General features: G+C 45.4%; 1 protein-coding gene across 5 annotated transcripts; it reads left to right on the top strand.

Moving 5' to 3' along the window:
* Nucleotides 1–6,517: 6,517 nt before the first annotated feature.
* RFX5 (regulatory factor X5) lies at nucleotides 6,518–13,554 on the top strand. Of its 5 annotated transcripts, none has more exons than XM_044239221.1 (10): nucleotides 6,518–6,601; nucleotides 7,496–7,624; nucleotides 7,886–7,919; nucleotides 8,359–8,441; nucleotides 8,703–8,822; nucleotides 9,019–9,138; nucleotides 9,277–9,358; nucleotides 9,620–9,821; nucleotides 10,063–10,163; nucleotides 10,306–13,554. In XM_044239221.1, exons 2-10 carry the CDS (start codon nucleotides 7,509–7,511, stop codon nucleotides 11,329–11,331), a joined length of 1,884 nt encoding a protein of 627 aa, XP_044095156.1. In that variant the 5' UTR covers nucleotides 6,518–6,601; nucleotides 7,496–7,508; the 3' UTR covers nucleotides 11,332–13,554. The 5 variants fall into 5 exon arrangements, with proteins under 5 accessions (XP_044095156.1, XP_044095157.1, XP_044095159.1 ...); XM_044239222.1 differs by having other exon boundaries at nucleotides 6,585–6,661; XM_044239219.1 differs by lacking the exon at nucleotides 6,518–6,601 and adding an exon at nucleotides 6,684–7,012.
* Nucleotides 13,555–16,263: the final 2,709 nt, after the last annotated feature.

Genomic DNA, 16,263 nt, shown 5'->3' with positions numbered 1-16,263 from the left:
TCTCTGTCAAATAAATAAAATCTTTTAAAAAATAATTTTTTTAAAAGATTTTATTTATTTATTTGACAGAGAGAGAGATCACAAGTAGGCAGAGAGGCAGGCAGAGAGAGAGAGAGAGGGAAGCAGGCTCCCTGCTGAGCAGAGAGCCCGATGCAGGACTCGATCCCAGGACCCTGAGATCATGACCTGAGCCGAAGGCAGCGGCTTAACCCACTGAGCCACCCAGGTGCCCTAAAAAAATAATTCTTAAAACAGAATATTAGGTATATGCATGCGGGGCATTATATTCTTCCTTCTCCTTTTGTATGTTTGAAAATTTTTCATAATAAAAACTTTTTTTTTTCATAATAAAAACTTTTAAAAAAATACTATTCACCTGTATCCTGGTCCTGGTTTCATTTCACTACTTCTGATCCTTCATCACTGAAACAGACACTCCAAAAAGAAGAGAGTCCCTCCTGTCCCAGATGCCACAAGCACCAGCAGTATGTGACCCAAACTTCCCTAATTCCTGCCATACCTACTCTGATCCATCTCTGTTGTACACACACAGATTCCTCCCCATGCCCCACCCCCAGGCTAGAGGAGTATGAAGAGCAAAACTGAGCTTACTGTGCCAAAGTCTAGTGTGGCACTAGCTGCTTCTTCTAACACCATGGTTACCTCCACAAATTGGTTTAGGACACTATCCAGAAAGTTCTGGAGAGTTTGCTGAGCTCAGGGACATCCCCAGAAAAGCAGTAGCCCCTGTCCTAATGACAAAGGATTGACAGAGTCTTGGAGAGTGTCCACCCATCACTGGTCCTTTTAGCATGGTTATCCTTCCCGCCATTGCGATTGGGTAAGTCTTTAAGGATAACCTCAGGTAATTGCATTTATCCCAGGAATTACTGAGAATCACTCTCCTTGCATCTTCCAACCATTGGATTGCCCCACTCCATGTCCTAAATATCTGCTTCTGGCCATTCTCTGTCACACCATTAGGAGGCCCTTTCCTGACTTACTGATTTTTAAGGACTAGCAAACTCTCTGATCAAACTACTTGACTTAGAGGAATACGTATAACAGTATGTTAAGTAAACAAATTAAGTTGCAGAGTTATATATATAAGAGAATAGTATAATCCCCATTTTTAAGAAATAATTGAACAAAACCTTCTGGTTAGGTGGACTTGTGTTTGTATGAACAGGGAAATGGGCATGGAGGATACAGACCAGAAATGTTAGAGGGGTAGAGGATTGATTTTTTTTTAATATTTTATTTATTTATTTGAGAGAGAGACAGTGAGAGAGAGTATGAGCAAGGAGAAGGTCAGAGAGAGAAGCAGATTCCCCGTGGAGCTGGGAGCCCGATGCGGGACTCGATCCTGCAACTCCAGGATCATGACCTGAGCCGAAAGCAGTCGCTCAACCAACTGAGCCACCCAGGCGCCCTAGAGGATTGGTTTTTTAGGAAATCTATAAGCTATTTCTAAAACTAACCTGGAAAAGTAAATTTATAGTGTTTTAGTTATCTCTTGCTGTGTAACAAACCACCCCCCAAACTTAGTGGCTTAAAGCAATGGCAACACTACTTTTGTTCACAAATCTGTAATTTGGACAGGGCTCTAAGGGAACTGTTTGGCGTCAGCTGGAGCAGCTTAAAGACTAGAGGCTAGAGGGGCGCCTGGGTGGCTCAGTGGGTTAAGCCTCTGCCTTCGGCTCAGGTCATGCATGATCTCAGGGTCCTGGGATCGAGTCCCGCATCGGGCTCTCTGCTCAGCAGGGAGCCTGCTTCCTCCTCTCTGCCTGCCTCTCTGCCTGCTTGTGATCTCTCTCTGTCAAATAAATAAATAAAATCTTAAAAAAAAAAAAAAAGACTAGAGGCTAGAATCGTCTGATGGGTCACTCACTCACAAGCCCAGTGATTGATGCTGGCTGTCACCAGCAACTTACATATGACCTTTCCATGTGGCTGCTTGGCCTCCTAACAACATGGTGGCTGGGTTCCAAGGGTGAGTGTCCTGAGAAAAAGGAAAGAGGAAACTGTATCGCTTACTCTAACCTATACTTGGAAGTCATACAGCATCACTTCCACTGCATTCCATTCACTGATAGTTACAAAGACCTTCTGGGCTTCGAGGGGACAGGAAATACATTCCATCTCTTGATGGGGAGGTGGCAAAATTCTGGAATAGTCTGTGAAACCAGAAATACTTTTGTGGCCACATGTGAAAAATACAGTCTTCTATATGTAGAAACTCATAATGGAAAATTCTAGCATCAGACATCAGAACACAATTACATCAATTAAAACAGTGTGGGCGGCTCAGTGGGTTAAGCCTCTGCCTTCGGCTCAGGTAGTGATCTCAGGGTCCTGGGATCGAGCCCCGAATCGGGTGCTCTGCTCAGCGCGGAGCCTGTTCCTCCTCTCTCTCTCTCTCTGCCTACCTCTCTGCCTACTTGTGATCTCTGTGAAATAAATAAATAAAATCTTAAAAAGAAAAAACAAAACAAAACAGTGTGGGGTGGAGGAATGGATAAATAGAATCAACAGGAGAGCAGAAGGTCCAGAAACAGACCCAACTATAAAAGGGAACTTAGCATATGATTATAGTATGAAAGGAAACAACTATAATAAGAAGGAAGTGAAAGGCACCTGGCTGACTCAGTCAGTGGAGCTAACTCTTGATCTTTAGGTTGTGAGTTCGAGCCCTACATTGGGTGTAGCTATTACTTTAAAAAATATTTTTTTTTAAAAAGAAGGAAATGATAAATATTTTGAAAAGACTGGCCAAAAAAGAAAAGAAAAGACAGGCCATCCATTTGGAAAACAAACAAATTAAATTAGATCCTATGGAAGACGTTATTGTGGGGCACCTGGGTGGCTCAGTCGTTAGGGTCTGCCTTTGGCTTAGGTCATGATTCCAGGGTCCTCTGATGGAGCCCTGCATCAGGCTCCCTGCTTCTCCCTCTCCCACAGCCCCTGCTAGTATTCCCTCTCTCACTCTCTCTCTTTGTGTCAAATAAATAAAATCTTTAAAAAAAAAAAAAGGACATTATTGATTGACTGAACAACCATTCCTAAAACTTTTTCCCTTGTTCACCAAAAGTAATTTGTATCTTTAATTTTATGGTAATAATTCTATTACTTTTACTCTTTACCACATATGTATTTATCCATAAACAATATATTGTTCAGTTTTGCCTGCCATTAATATTTGTAAATTGCATTGCACTATGTGTTTTCTTCTGTTATAGTTCCTTCACTGTTTCTAAAGTTCATCTGTGTACATGTATGTAGCTGTGGCTCATTCATTCCCACTGCCATATGACATTCCATCATATAAAGATACCACAGCTTATTACTCTGCTCCTGATGGACATTGGGGTTTCCAGTTTTAGCTAATGCACACAGTGAGACTATAAACCTTACTGCCTCTATCTTCAGGGCATGTCTGTAGGAGTAGGATTGTTGAATCATAGAATATTCACATATTCAACATTATCGAGTAATTCCAAATTCTTTTCCAAAATTATAGCAAATTGCATCCCCACCAGCAGTGGGTGAGGGCTCCAGTTGGCTCACAGCCCTGTTAGCTCTCAGCACTGCCAGACTTTGTAATTGTTGCCAATTTAGTGGCTATGAAATGGTATCTCATTGTGGTTTTAACTTGCATTTTCTTGATTACTATAGAGCGAGAACAACTTTTCATATGTTTACGAGCCATTTCTGCTTCTTTTATGAAATTTCTGTTGATTTCCTCTTTCCATTTCTCTAGCTGGGTGTTTATCTTTTCATTTGTAGAAGGCCTTATAAATTCCACATGATAATCCTTTGTCAGTTATGTGTCTTGAAAATATCTTCTTCCAGTCTGTGGCTCGATTTTACATTCTTTTCATAGTTCTTTTTAAAGTAAATTTAGGTTTTTAATATTAATTATCTAAATTTATCAATATTGTCTTTCATGGTTTGTTTTCTTATGTTTAAGGATTCACTCCCAATAGGCATTGTACAATAGTTTCTAGAGCATATTCTGAATCCAGAATATGGATTCCCTCACTTACTGTGTAACACTGGGCAAATTATTAACCTCTCAATGTCTTTGTCTTCTCATCTGTAAAATAGGGATAATCACAGTACTTCTCTGACAGAGTTGCTATGAGATGAAGTGGCAACATTTGTGAGGTCTTTAGAGAAATCCTCACCACATATTAAACTCTAGATAAATACTTGCTGTTATTGTGGTGATGTTTATCAGATCATTTTTACTGTTACTCCTCAGGGCAAGGTACATTATACCTTATTCAGCGCTATATCCAACCTCCCCACCCCTGCTCTTAACACAATGCCTGGCATAAATGAATACTTGCCTGTTTTTCCCTTCTTGAGCCTTTCACCCCATGCAACCTCACCTTCTTACAGTGTTGTCAAAATAATGTCGCTTACATAGCTATGATACCTTTTCTCCCTTTACTGGAGTTTCCATTTATTCCCTGCCACTTGCAAATTCCTAAACCGGCATAATTTATCCCAATCTCTTTTTCTAAAACTTTTTTTTTTAAGATTTTATTTATTTATTTGACAGACAGAGATCACAAGCAGGCAGACAGGCAGGCAGAGAGAGGGAGAGGAGGAAGCAGGCTCCCTGCAGAGCAGAGAGCCCGATGCGAACCTCGATCCCAGGACCCTGAGATCATGACCTGAGCCGAAGGCAGAGGCTTAACCCACTGAGCCACCCAGGCGCCCCCAATCTCTTTTTCTTTTTTTTTTAAGATTTTATTTATTTATCAGAGAGAGAGAGGGCAAGAGAGCAAGCACAGGCAGACAGAATGGCAGGCAGAGGCAGAGGGAGAAGCAGGCTCCCTGCCGAGCAAGGAGCCTGATGTGGGACTCGATCCCAGGACGCTGGGACCATGACCTGAGCCGAAGGCAGCTGCTTAACCAACTGAGCCACTCAGGCGTCCCCCAATCTCTTTTTCTAATCAAAGTGCCCTACATCTCCCTTCATACCAAACAGTGGTGGTTGGGTGTATCTTTCCATCAGTCTGTACCTAATTTTGTGTATTGGTATCTACAAGTATGTATATACCCAGTCTACGGCAGTGTTCAAGAGAATGGGCTCTGAAGGCAGACTGCCTATCTTTGGATCCTGATTCTAGCACTTACTACATATGTAACTGTGGACAAGTCCCTTCATCTCTGGGAATCTCAGTTTCTTTGCCTGTAAAGCAGAAACTATAACTACCTATTTCAAAGAGCTGCCATGAGCATTAAATGAGGTCGGTGCTCAGCATTCAGGACGGTGTCTAGCACACAGTAAACACCAATAAATTTTTGCTGTTATTAGAAAACCTTCTTGCCAGTATATCCTTATTCCCCCAAACTCTACAATTCCTTGGGTTCTCCCTGTATCCACAGAAGCCAGTTGCAGGTAATTAGAGGCTATCAAGGCCAAAGTTGACCAGATCAGCGGTGTTGCTGTCCTCTTTACAAAAGTACACTGATGATGAGACTAGAGGATGTATTAGAAGTCAGGACTGCAAATATACTTTTAGATGTCACAAATACACATTTAGGTGTTGTGCAAAGCAAAATATATCCACTCAAAGAATGTTAACCTTCAGTCCCTGACCTCTGAAATCAGATGCAAAACTTGGCCTGCGTGTGCATTTTTCATGGCAAAGTGTTCATTGCTTTCATTGGATTCATGACCTAAAAAAAAATCCTTAACGAAAAGGGTTAAGAACCCATGACCTATACAGGACAATATTCTCTAAGAGCAAAGAGTTCCTGTGAGCATCCAGCACCCCCTGGGGGTGTCAGTCAAAATTCGTTCGCTGAGGGCAGAACTGTGGGGATCCGGATACATTAGCAACTCTGTGGAAGGACATAAAGTATCCACGGAAACCCAGAAACGCTTGGCATTTTAACTAAATGTGGTCCAGCTGCGGAGGTTTTGAGGCCTCCATCAGAGAGGAACGTAAGCCTGTGTTTACAGATTTGTTGTGGAGAGCCAGTATGCTGTGATGACGGCGGGGCGGGGGGGCGAGGGCGGAGTGCTCAAGTTGTTTTCATCAAAAGGAGGTTATGTGAGCTTACAGCGAAACTCCATCACTACTACCCATAATTTTCTAGCTTTTTTTTTTTTTTAATCATCCGTTGATTTTCTTCCAGTAGCTCTGACGACCGAAGGCAAAACAGAAACCCGGAAGGAGAGGGCAAAGGAAAAGAAAGCTCCAAAGCGAGCCCTAGCGCCCCGTCTTTCGTCCTGCGGTCCCTTTAAGAGAAGAATCTCTTGGGACCGGCAGTCCCAACCGACCCCAGTTTTAACCGAAACCTAACCCGGACTTCCCCCTCTTCACTCAAATAAGACCAACTTTGGATTTTCCCTCCCCTATTGACCAATCAGAATCTGTTACCAGGCAGACTTGAGCTGCCGCCGGTGCGAGCCCGGCGCCTTCTGGCTCCGGTTTGCAGCAATGACCAATGAGAGAGCAGGTCGTCCGAGTATCTAGGCAGATCGGGACTGTTCCAGCCATTCAGAAAAAAGAAAATAAAGCAACGCACGAGCCCGCTGGGCCAGGACCGTGGGCTGGGCTGGAGTGAAGGTGGCTACGAGGTAGTTTCTCTTTCTCCCTTACCTTTATTGTTGCTTGTGTTGGAAGGCGACTGTTCAAAGGTAGGGAGGGGGCAGTATGAGTTGGGAGGAGAGCAGAAAAAGATTTTGGCTGTATTTTCAACAGCTCCTTCACCCATGTGCACGTGCCCCGAATTTGGGACCCCGTTCCCCCAACCGGGTTTCCTACGCCCAGCCCAGGAGTTCGCCGCCCTGAACGCCCCCACCTTGCAGCAACGCGGGACTGATTGCAGGGGGAAGGGAAGGAGGTGGGGTGCGCCTCAGGATGGGAGGTTGAGGAAGATGACGTAGGGATCGGCGACGTGGGGAGGGGGAGCGGCGGGGGAAGCCGTGGCGAGATTAAGTAATGAGAACTTGGGCCCGGTGTTTTCCAAGGCTGGAAGGGCAGAATATGTTCGTATCCTTTCTGACCGCCCAGGAAAATTCAGGCGTGAGGAGTAGCTTAGAGAATTGAAGAACTTTGCTTTGTGGTTGTTATTGTTTTTATTATTATTATTATTATTATTATTTTTTTTTTTAAGGGGATGAGGGCAGCGGGGTCAGAGGCAGAAACGGACCTGTCTAACGTCGACTTCCGTTCCCCCTATCTCTTCCTTTACAGTTTTCCATATTTAGGAGACTGCAGAAAGGTGGGGCAGATAGAATGGGGATGGCAAAAATCTCTTTGAGTATACGTGGGCATGGAGAAGTAATGGGATAATTTCTAATTTTTGGAGAAGGCAAGTGGTGGAAAAAAAAAAAAAACAAAACACCACTGAGGCAATTCAGAGCCTTTCTTTCTGTTTCTCTGTGTTTCTGGGTAGGGAGATAAGTGCCCCTGGGGCCTCCAGGTAAAGGGAGGTTAAATTGTCATGCCTGGTCTCCTCTCAATTCTAGCCCTCATGCCGGGATGGCAGAAGATGAACCCGATGCTAAGAGCCCCAAGACTGGGGGAAGGGCCCCCTCAGGTAGTACTGAGGCAGGAGAACCCACCACCCTTCTTCAGAGGCTCCGAGGTACCATTTCGTAAGTACTCATCTCCACCTCCAAATCTTGCTCCAGAACGGTAGCACTTCCTCTGTAGATGAATTGCCTCTCTCTGAGCAAGTGCATTCTTCATGAATGATTCTTCATCATTCTGGAAGATTCACCATTCATGAAAGATTCTCCATCATGGGAATTGTTTTTGAGCACCTATTAAGCATCTCATCCCTCTTCCTCTCCCTAACAATAAGACACCAGAGAAAATCCTGTGTATGACCTCCAGCTTTCTCCTCTTTTCCACAGCAAGGCTGTGCAGAATAAAGTCGAGGGAATCCTGGTAAGTATTTTTGGGCAGAGGGCAATAGAGAGGTGGACTTGCAGGGGAATGAGGATGATGAAGATAGGAGTAACTGAAAGGCCTATGTGGGACAGGCAGTATAGTCTTCCCCGTCAGAAGGTAACTGGCTTTGCGACTCATTGCCAGTTTGACCTTGAGCATCTTACTTCATCTGTCTGTGACCCGTTGTGTAGGTGCTCAGTAGGCATAATATCAAAGCAGATCCCTGCCACTCCTCCTCTCAACGAGGTAGCTCACGAGAGCACTCCTTGCGCACAGTGAACACAGAACCCCAAATCACTTCACATGTCCCAAGAAACTTTTTTTAGTCTGACGGTCTCTAAGACAGCTAGACTTTGGGGGAAGGATTAGAAGATCCTATCTTACATCCTTCTTGGCCTCATTTTTTCTTCTGCCTCTCTCTTCCTCCCTACCTCAGCAAGATGTACAGAAATTCTCAGACAACGACAAGCTGTATCTCTACCTTCAGCTCCCCTCAGGGCCTAGTACTGGAGACAAAAGGTAGGTTTGGTGTTAGAGTTTAAGATAGCAGAGGGTTCTGCTTCTTAAAGGGAGGCTCACTGGGATGGGGCTGGGTGAATAGGAATCCTCATGACAGCTGCCTTGGTGAGAAGAGTAGTCCCTGTCCTGCCCTGGTTTACCAGGAAAAGCTGGATTCTGGGCAAAGTGATTTGGTCCAGCACTGCTGAAGCGGTGGTCTGGATAGAACCACGACAACCCTTAGGATCTGAGTAAAGCTTGTCCCTTTCACTTCTCTTGCAGCTCAGAGCCAAGTACACTCAGCAATGAGGAGTACATGTATGCCTACAGGTGGATCCGCAACCACCTAGAGGAGCATACTGACACCTGTTTGCCAAAGCAAAGTGTTTATGATGCCTATCGGTGGGTGAATGGGGTGGTGGTGTGTGGGTTGGCGGGCATAGGACTACCCCCTCACCTCTGGAGAGCTCCCTGCCTTGACAGAGTCTGGCATCTTAAAGGGTTTCCCAGACCTGATGCCAGGGACCCTCCGAATCTAACCATGACCTCCTTCTCTGAGTGTCTTCCCACTCTGCATTCCCCCCAACCATTTACTCAGGAAGTACTGTGAGAGCCTCGCCTGTTGCCGCCCACTCAGCACAGCCAACTTTGGCAAAATCATCAGAGAGATCTTCCCTGACATCAAGGCCCGAAGGCTTGGTGGCCGGGGCCAGTCCAAGTATCCTTGAATGGAGAGGTGGGGTTGGAGGACCCAGGGAAGAAAAATTAGGGTGTGGAGGGCCAGGAGTGGGAACAGCCTAGCTTTCCCACGGGTCTTGGAGATCCCCACTGTTGGCTGCTCTTTAACTTGCCTCAGATATTGCTACAGTGGCATACGAAGGAAGACCTTGGTTTCAATGCCACCCTTGCCTGGACTTGACCTGAAGAGCTCGGACAGTGTAAGTAACAACCAACCCTCCCATCGCACTCTTCTCTCCAAGGTGGTGGGCTGACACAGCCTAGGTCATTCTGCACATAACTTCTGGTATATAAGATATGCCCTTCCACGTACCCTATGGCTCAGGCAGAGGACAAATAGAATTTGTGGGTTTCTGGGATGAGTTACTCCCATATCCAGTCTAGTCTTAACTAGGGTTGATCCTGGTGTCTGAAGGGGGCCAAATTTGGAGTGTGAGTGGGCATGTCCTTCCCCACTGCAGCCAGAAATGGGCCCAGAAGTAACCCCAGCACCTCGGGATGAGCTGGTGGAGGCAGCCTGCGCTCTGACCTGTGACTGGGCAGAACGGATCCTGAAACGGTCCTTCAGTTCCATCGTTGAGGTTGCCCGCTTCCTGCTGCAGCAGCATCTCATCTCTGCCCGATCTGCGCATGCCCACGTGCTCAAGGCCATGGGGCTCACTGGTGGGTGGAGACCCTCACATGTCCCAAGAAACTCTAAGCCACTTTCAACCTCATAGGCCCTCCCACCTACTCAGACAGAGACACCTTGCATTTGTCTTCTGTTCCTAGTGATCCTCATGGGAATTGGGATGTGCCTTAGACTGCCTTCTTCCCCCTTCTCCACTCGTCAGTCAGGATGTCCTCTCTTGACCATTGTTTCCTCTTCACCCTCGCCCTATTACCTTTTCCCACACCTCTGCAGAAGACGATGAACATGCCCCTCGGGAGCGGTCATCTAAATCCAAGAATGGTGTGGAGAGCTTAGAAGGTGGAGCCCCTAAGAAACCAGAGAGAGCAGCCCAGGTAAGGAGATTAAGGCCCCTGACCTTACTGCCCTGGGCTGGGGGCTTGGTATCCCCTTTCCTCTATTTTCTTACCCTCCTGTGTCTGTGTTCGCTCCAACATCTAGGCTTCCCACTTACTGTGTCCTCTCTTTACCTTTTAGCCCACTAGGGAGCAGGAAGCCCGGGCTGGGGCCGGCACCCCTGCACGCGGTGAGCGGAAGAAGAGTGTAGTGGAGAGCCCAGCCCCAGCAGCCAATAACCCACAGGTTAATGCCCTGGTGGCCCGGCTGCCTCTGCTCCTTCCCCGGGCCCCTCGCTCACTTATTCCGCCAATCAGAGTCTCTCCACCCATCCTGGCCCCCAAGCTTTCTTCAGGCCTGAAAATGGCTACGTTGCCTCTGCCCAGTAGGGCCGGGGGGTCCCAGGCAGCTATGCCCATCATTAACATGATCTTACCGACTGTTCCTGCTTTGCCCGGACCCGGACCCGGACCCGGACCCGGACCCGGACCTGGACCCGGACCCGGGCCTGGGCAAGCCCTGCCTGGGGCGCTCGCTCAGCCGCAGGGCCCAGAGAACAGGGAAGCAGGCATAGGTGGTGACCCGGGACCCCATGACAAGGGTGTCAAGAGGACAGCTGAAGTACCTGTGAGTGAGGCCATTGGGCAAGATCCACCTGCTAAAGCCACAAAGCTGGATAGAGAGGATACAGGAAGCGATGCCAAAAGAAAACGGGGGCGCCCTCGAAAAAAATCAGGTGGAAGTAAGGAAAGGAACTCCCCTCCTGACAAATCAGCAGCTGCCATGGACTCGGCCCAGTCCCCGAGGTTACCACAGGAGACGTGGGCCTCTGGAGGGGAAAGCAACTCAACTGGAGGGTCAGGGAGGCCAGGGCCAGTGGGAGAGGCTGAGAAGGGAATGGTGCTTGCCCAGGGTCAGGAAGAGGGTGCTGTTGCCAGAGGAGGAAGGGGCCCCAGTTCCCGGCATGCCAAAGAAGCAGAAGATAAAATTCCTCTGGTCACCTCAAAAGTGAGTGTCATCAAGGGCAGTAGAAGCCAAAAGGAAGCTCTTCATTTGGTGAAGGGCGAGGTAGACACCGAAACACAGGGTAATGACGACTTAAAGGGGCACAGGCTTCAAAATTCCTTATTCCACGAGGGGAAAGACCCCAAAGCAACACCCCCATGATAGGTATGAGGCAGAGAGTGTTTATAAACACACTAATTCTACCTGCCTAGTAGAGGCCCCTCTCTGCACTTGCTTCTCGTTTGGCTCTCCTTTTCCTAAGAGAATTCATTCTCATGTCCAGACAGCTGAGGCACCCTGTCTTGCACAGTGTCCGGCTCCTGCTTCTGACCTTTCCAGCTCAATACCCTTGGCTTTAGAGTCACTGATAAATCTGTCGTGACTGTCTTAACCTGGATCTGGGCTATCCTGCGAAAAGATAGGGATGGAGTTAAGTATGATGAATGTATAGGCTAGGAATCTTTTGGTTTTAAATCGTAAAAAAAGTAAAGAAAAAGAATAACCTAACTCCAACTGGCTTAAAAATAAAGACTTACGGGCTCAACCTAAATGGAAAGTCCAGAGGTGGTACTGGCTCCCAGAAAAGCTGATGCCTGGCTCAGTGTGTCTCTAAACACCTGATTGATTTCCCCTCCCTGCTGCTACCTTCTGTAGGATCATCTTAAACCTGGGCCACCTAGTGGCTGCCAGAACTCCTGGGGTTACACGTTTTCTCCTTTATATCCAACCAGAAAGGGGATGGGGGGGCGGGGGTGGTGATCTTTTGCCTGGCATCCTAGCATAGCCTTAAAATGGACTCTGATTAGGCCAGGCTGGGTCACATGCTGATCCTTAGCCAATGACTGTGGCCAGAAGGATGGGGTATGCTAATTTGCTCTTTCTACATCAGGGGCGGGCTGGGATCAGCCTCAGCATCACACAGGTCTCTAAAATGACAACTGTCACGGGCAGTTCCTGGGGAGACAGCTGACCCCTGGCCAATACCAGGAAGTCCGTGTGGTTTTAGCTTGGTGAGGTTGGGATCAGCTACACCTGTTTACGTTTCCCCTCACTGTTTTGCATTTTCCTTACTGCAGCTGTAGCCTCTTCCCTCTTGCAGGCTCAGAAGGAATGAGGGGGAAGTCACTCTCCTTTAGGGACTATCTCTTTCATCTCCTTTAGATGACTATCCCTTACATTTCAGAGATGGAGATCCTTCCCTTTCCTGTTTCTGAATGTTAGTTTTCTCCTCATTCTGCTTCCCTATCCCCTGACCCTACAGCCACTTTCACCAAGTGGAGTGCAAGATTTCTTTCCTAGTCATTTTATTAAATCCATTCTGTATCCACCAGGTGTCAGTGTCTTGTCATACATGTGTCAGGATTTCAGCCAGGGTTGTGGGGCTTAGGCTAGGTATGCGGCAGGAGGGAGCTCTGCACAGCAGCCGGCACCAGGAAGAAGGGAACCCAGACACTATCCTTCGAAAAGCAGTAAACCATCCGATATTTACTGAGGACCTACGTGGTCTTCTGCATAAAGGTAGCTTCCATCGGGGAATCTCGACTCTGCCCAGGAAACAGGTTTGCTTTCAGGGAGACTTCACTCATTTGTTTCCACCACAGCAAATTTTTAAAGATTATAATATGTAATATTTGGTATCTATAAAGGATATATTTAACATGAATAAATTATGAAACATAATATTAAATGAATATCTTTGGCCCATCACCCAACTTATACATTAAAACATTAGAAGTACCATTGAGTTTCTTGTATTCATACCCAGTCCTATCCCACTGCCTCTCCCTAGAGGTAACCACTGTCCTCAATTTTGTGTTAAGTTGCCTGTGTTACACACACACACACACACACACACACACGTGTGTGTGTATATATTTAACCATATATGTATAATATTCTTTAAAAATTATTGTTCAGTTTTGCTTTAGCTTTACAAAAATTTTATACTCTAATAGTGCCCTGAAGTTTTCTTTTTTCACTTAACATTATTTCTAAGATTCATCTATGTTGTAAATAGCTGTAAACCAGTGTAGTACTCCAGCAAGTACATAAGCCACAAGTTATTTATACATTCACCTATTAATGGACATTTGGGTTGTTTCCAATTTCCTGCTATTCCAAACAATGCTGCTATGAACATTCTTGTATCTGTTAGTGCCCTTTTTGAAGGAAGATTTCTAAAAAGGTTTCCAAGATGGTTCATTTGGTCTGTACATCCTCTGAGTTGGGGACTGTTCCCTCTTTTCTAATTCCCTGGAAGAGCTGACATCAGATTGAGATGAGCTGTCCCTTGACAGTTTGGCAAAACAGCTGTCAAACCTATCTTTGCCTAGCAATTCTTTTTGAGAAAGATTTTAACCATCGATTAAATTTCTTTAATAATTATAGGCTGTCTGGCCTTCCTGTTTCTTTTTGAGTCAATTTAGGTTGTTTTTCTGGGATTTTGTGCATTTTCTGTCCTTTTTAAAAATGAATTTTTTTTTTTTTCCGCCTCTGCTCTCTGGGCAGTTATGTGCTTCTATCCATTTCTTTTTTTTTTTTTTTTTGTGCTTCTATCCATTTCAAACTACTATTTACTTTCACCTTCTTATTTCCTCCTCAGCAATTGCACCAGAAATGTTCTATTTTACTTGTTTATGTAGCTACTACTTTGGACTTTGACAATCTTCTCCCTTGTGTATTGTTTTCCATTTCATTAACTACGGATATTATAATATTTCCTTCTTTTGCTTTCTTTAGATCTATCTAATTTTCAAGCTCTGTTTTTTTTTACTGTAAGTTTTTAAGGACCTGTTTCTCTGCATTCCCCCAATATATTTTTTTGCTGTATTTTGATTATAACTTCACCCTAAGAATATTTAAATTACCTGTATGACTTTTTAAATTTATGAGTTATTTAGAAAAGTTTTATGAATTTCCAAGTGTCTGGTTATTTAAAAGTCTATCCTTTTTAAAGATTTTATTTATTTATTTGAGAGAGACAGGGAGAGAGATCATGAGCGAGGAGAAGGGCAGAGGGAGAAGCAGACTCCCCGTGGAGCTGGGAGCCCGATGCGGGACTCGATCTCGGGACTCCGGGATCATGACCTGAGCCGAAGGCAGTCGTCCAACCAACTGAGCCACCCAGGCGTCCCTTAAAGATTTTTTATTTATTTTTTTGAGAGAGAGTGAAAGAGAGAGAGAGAGAGAGAGCATGAGAGGGGAGAAGGTCAGAGGGAGAAGCAGACTCCCCATGGAGCTGGGAGCCCAATGTGGGACTCGATCCCGGGACTCCGGGATCATGACCCAAGCCGAAGGCAGTCGCTTAACCAACTGAGCCACCTAGGCGCCCCGAAAGTCTATCTTTTTTATATCCATTTTCAGCTTAACCCATTTGTGTTCAGAGATGTGGTGCTCTGATACTAAACCTTTGAAATTTGTTGGGATTATATTTCTGTAATCCCGGCTCGATATCTAAATGGTTTGTTTTCTGCTCACTCTTGCCTGTGGTAGTTCATTTCCTTGTATATTCTCCATTTGGGGATTTTGAGCTTATATTTTATTAAACTTAGTCTATGGTAATTCAAAGAGCCTAAATTGGGGGTACTTTCCTCCAAAGAGGATCTGCATTTGCTTGTGCCAGGAGTCAGATGATGCACCTGACCTGGGACTGTGTGAGCCGCTCAGGAATCTCAGTTCAATCCGGGAATCCCAGGTTTTCTCCTGTTCTGTGGCTAGGCCCAGGGCCTAGCGCCTGTTTTACAAAACTGATACTGTTATTTGTCCCCAAGGCAAACCTGTTGCTCCTCCTGCATGTTGCTGTCTTTCCTATAGGTTTCAGCTTAATGTTATTTTTTTTCTTCCTTTTGTGATTTCTCTTACTTTCTAATGAGCCCAGCAGTGTGTTAAACATTATGTTTCTTGTAATTTATCCAGGCTCCACTTGTATTTTAATGGGAGAGCCCTTTCTCTTCCCCAGGCTGCCAGAAATAGGTACTACTGCAGTTTTTATATTTTCCTTCTTGTTTTTTAAGTTCCAGGAACTTACTAGAAGCCAACTGACATAGGCTTGACTTCAAGTCAATAATGATCACAGCACAGTGGCAACCTAACAGTTATGTTAGCTTTAAGCACAGAGAGCTGTGGGGGCCCAGAGGAATAGCATATAGGTTGGACAGGGATCAGGGATGACTTCCAGTAGAGATGAGTAGGAGTTAGCTAGACAAATCTAACTCATAAGGACAGGACAACATAAGACCTATGGTAAAAAGAGTTAAATCATAGTACTCATTCTGTGTAAGAGCTATGGTTCAGAGAGATCACTTTGGGCTGAATAATTTGGGAAGGTTTCATGGAAAAGATATGCTTAAGCATATGCTTAGGCATATCTTAAGCCTTTAAGGTATGTGGAACTTAGGTGAAAAAGGGGAAGACATTCCAGGAAAAGCAGGGGTCAGGGGATGTGAGATGTAGAGATGTGACTAAAGGCATAGCAGAACAATTCCCCCACCCCAGGATGGAGATCTGGCAGACAGAAGGGGTGTCTATGAACAACACTGAGAAGTCAACTTGTAGAACACACAACCATTATTATAAATATCTGTGGACTGAATGAATGGATGAAAGGTATAAAGTCTAATCCTTAGAGGATGAAGTAACTGGAATCAGAAGGAACCAGGCAGGCAGATGGTTCTATGTGGAAGGAGAAGAGGGACTGGGCCGGGCTGCTGACACATTAGAAGTGACAGGTATACAGGAAAATAAACCACTGGTGTTAGAATAGATGGAAGCATCCAAGGAAACATAGTCCTTACCTTGGTTGAGCCTGAGGATGTATCCATTCATTCTGGGAGACCAGCCCACCCGAGGATTTGAAATTTACATGTTGGGTGGGGTTTTTTTTTTTAAGTTTATTTTTTATTTTTTTAGTAATCTCTGCACCCAGTGTGGGGCTCAAACTCATAACCCCAAGATCAAGAGCCACATGCTCTTCTGACTGAGCCAGCCAGTACCTGCCCCCCTACTATGAGGTTTTTAAGTAACCTATTTTTAAAACCTATTTTAAAAATCTAACATGAGGGGGCGCCTGGGTGGCTCAGTGGGTTAAAGCCTCTG

This window comes from Neovison vison, chromosome 2 (genome assembly GCF_020171115.1).
Source record: "Neovison vison isolate M4711 chromosome 2, ASM_NN_V1, whole genome shotgun sequence".
NCBI lineage: Eukaryota > Metazoa > Chordata > Mammalia > Carnivora > Mustelidae > Neogale > Neogale vison.
This window is presented reverse-complemented; position numbering and strand designations above follow the sequence as displayed.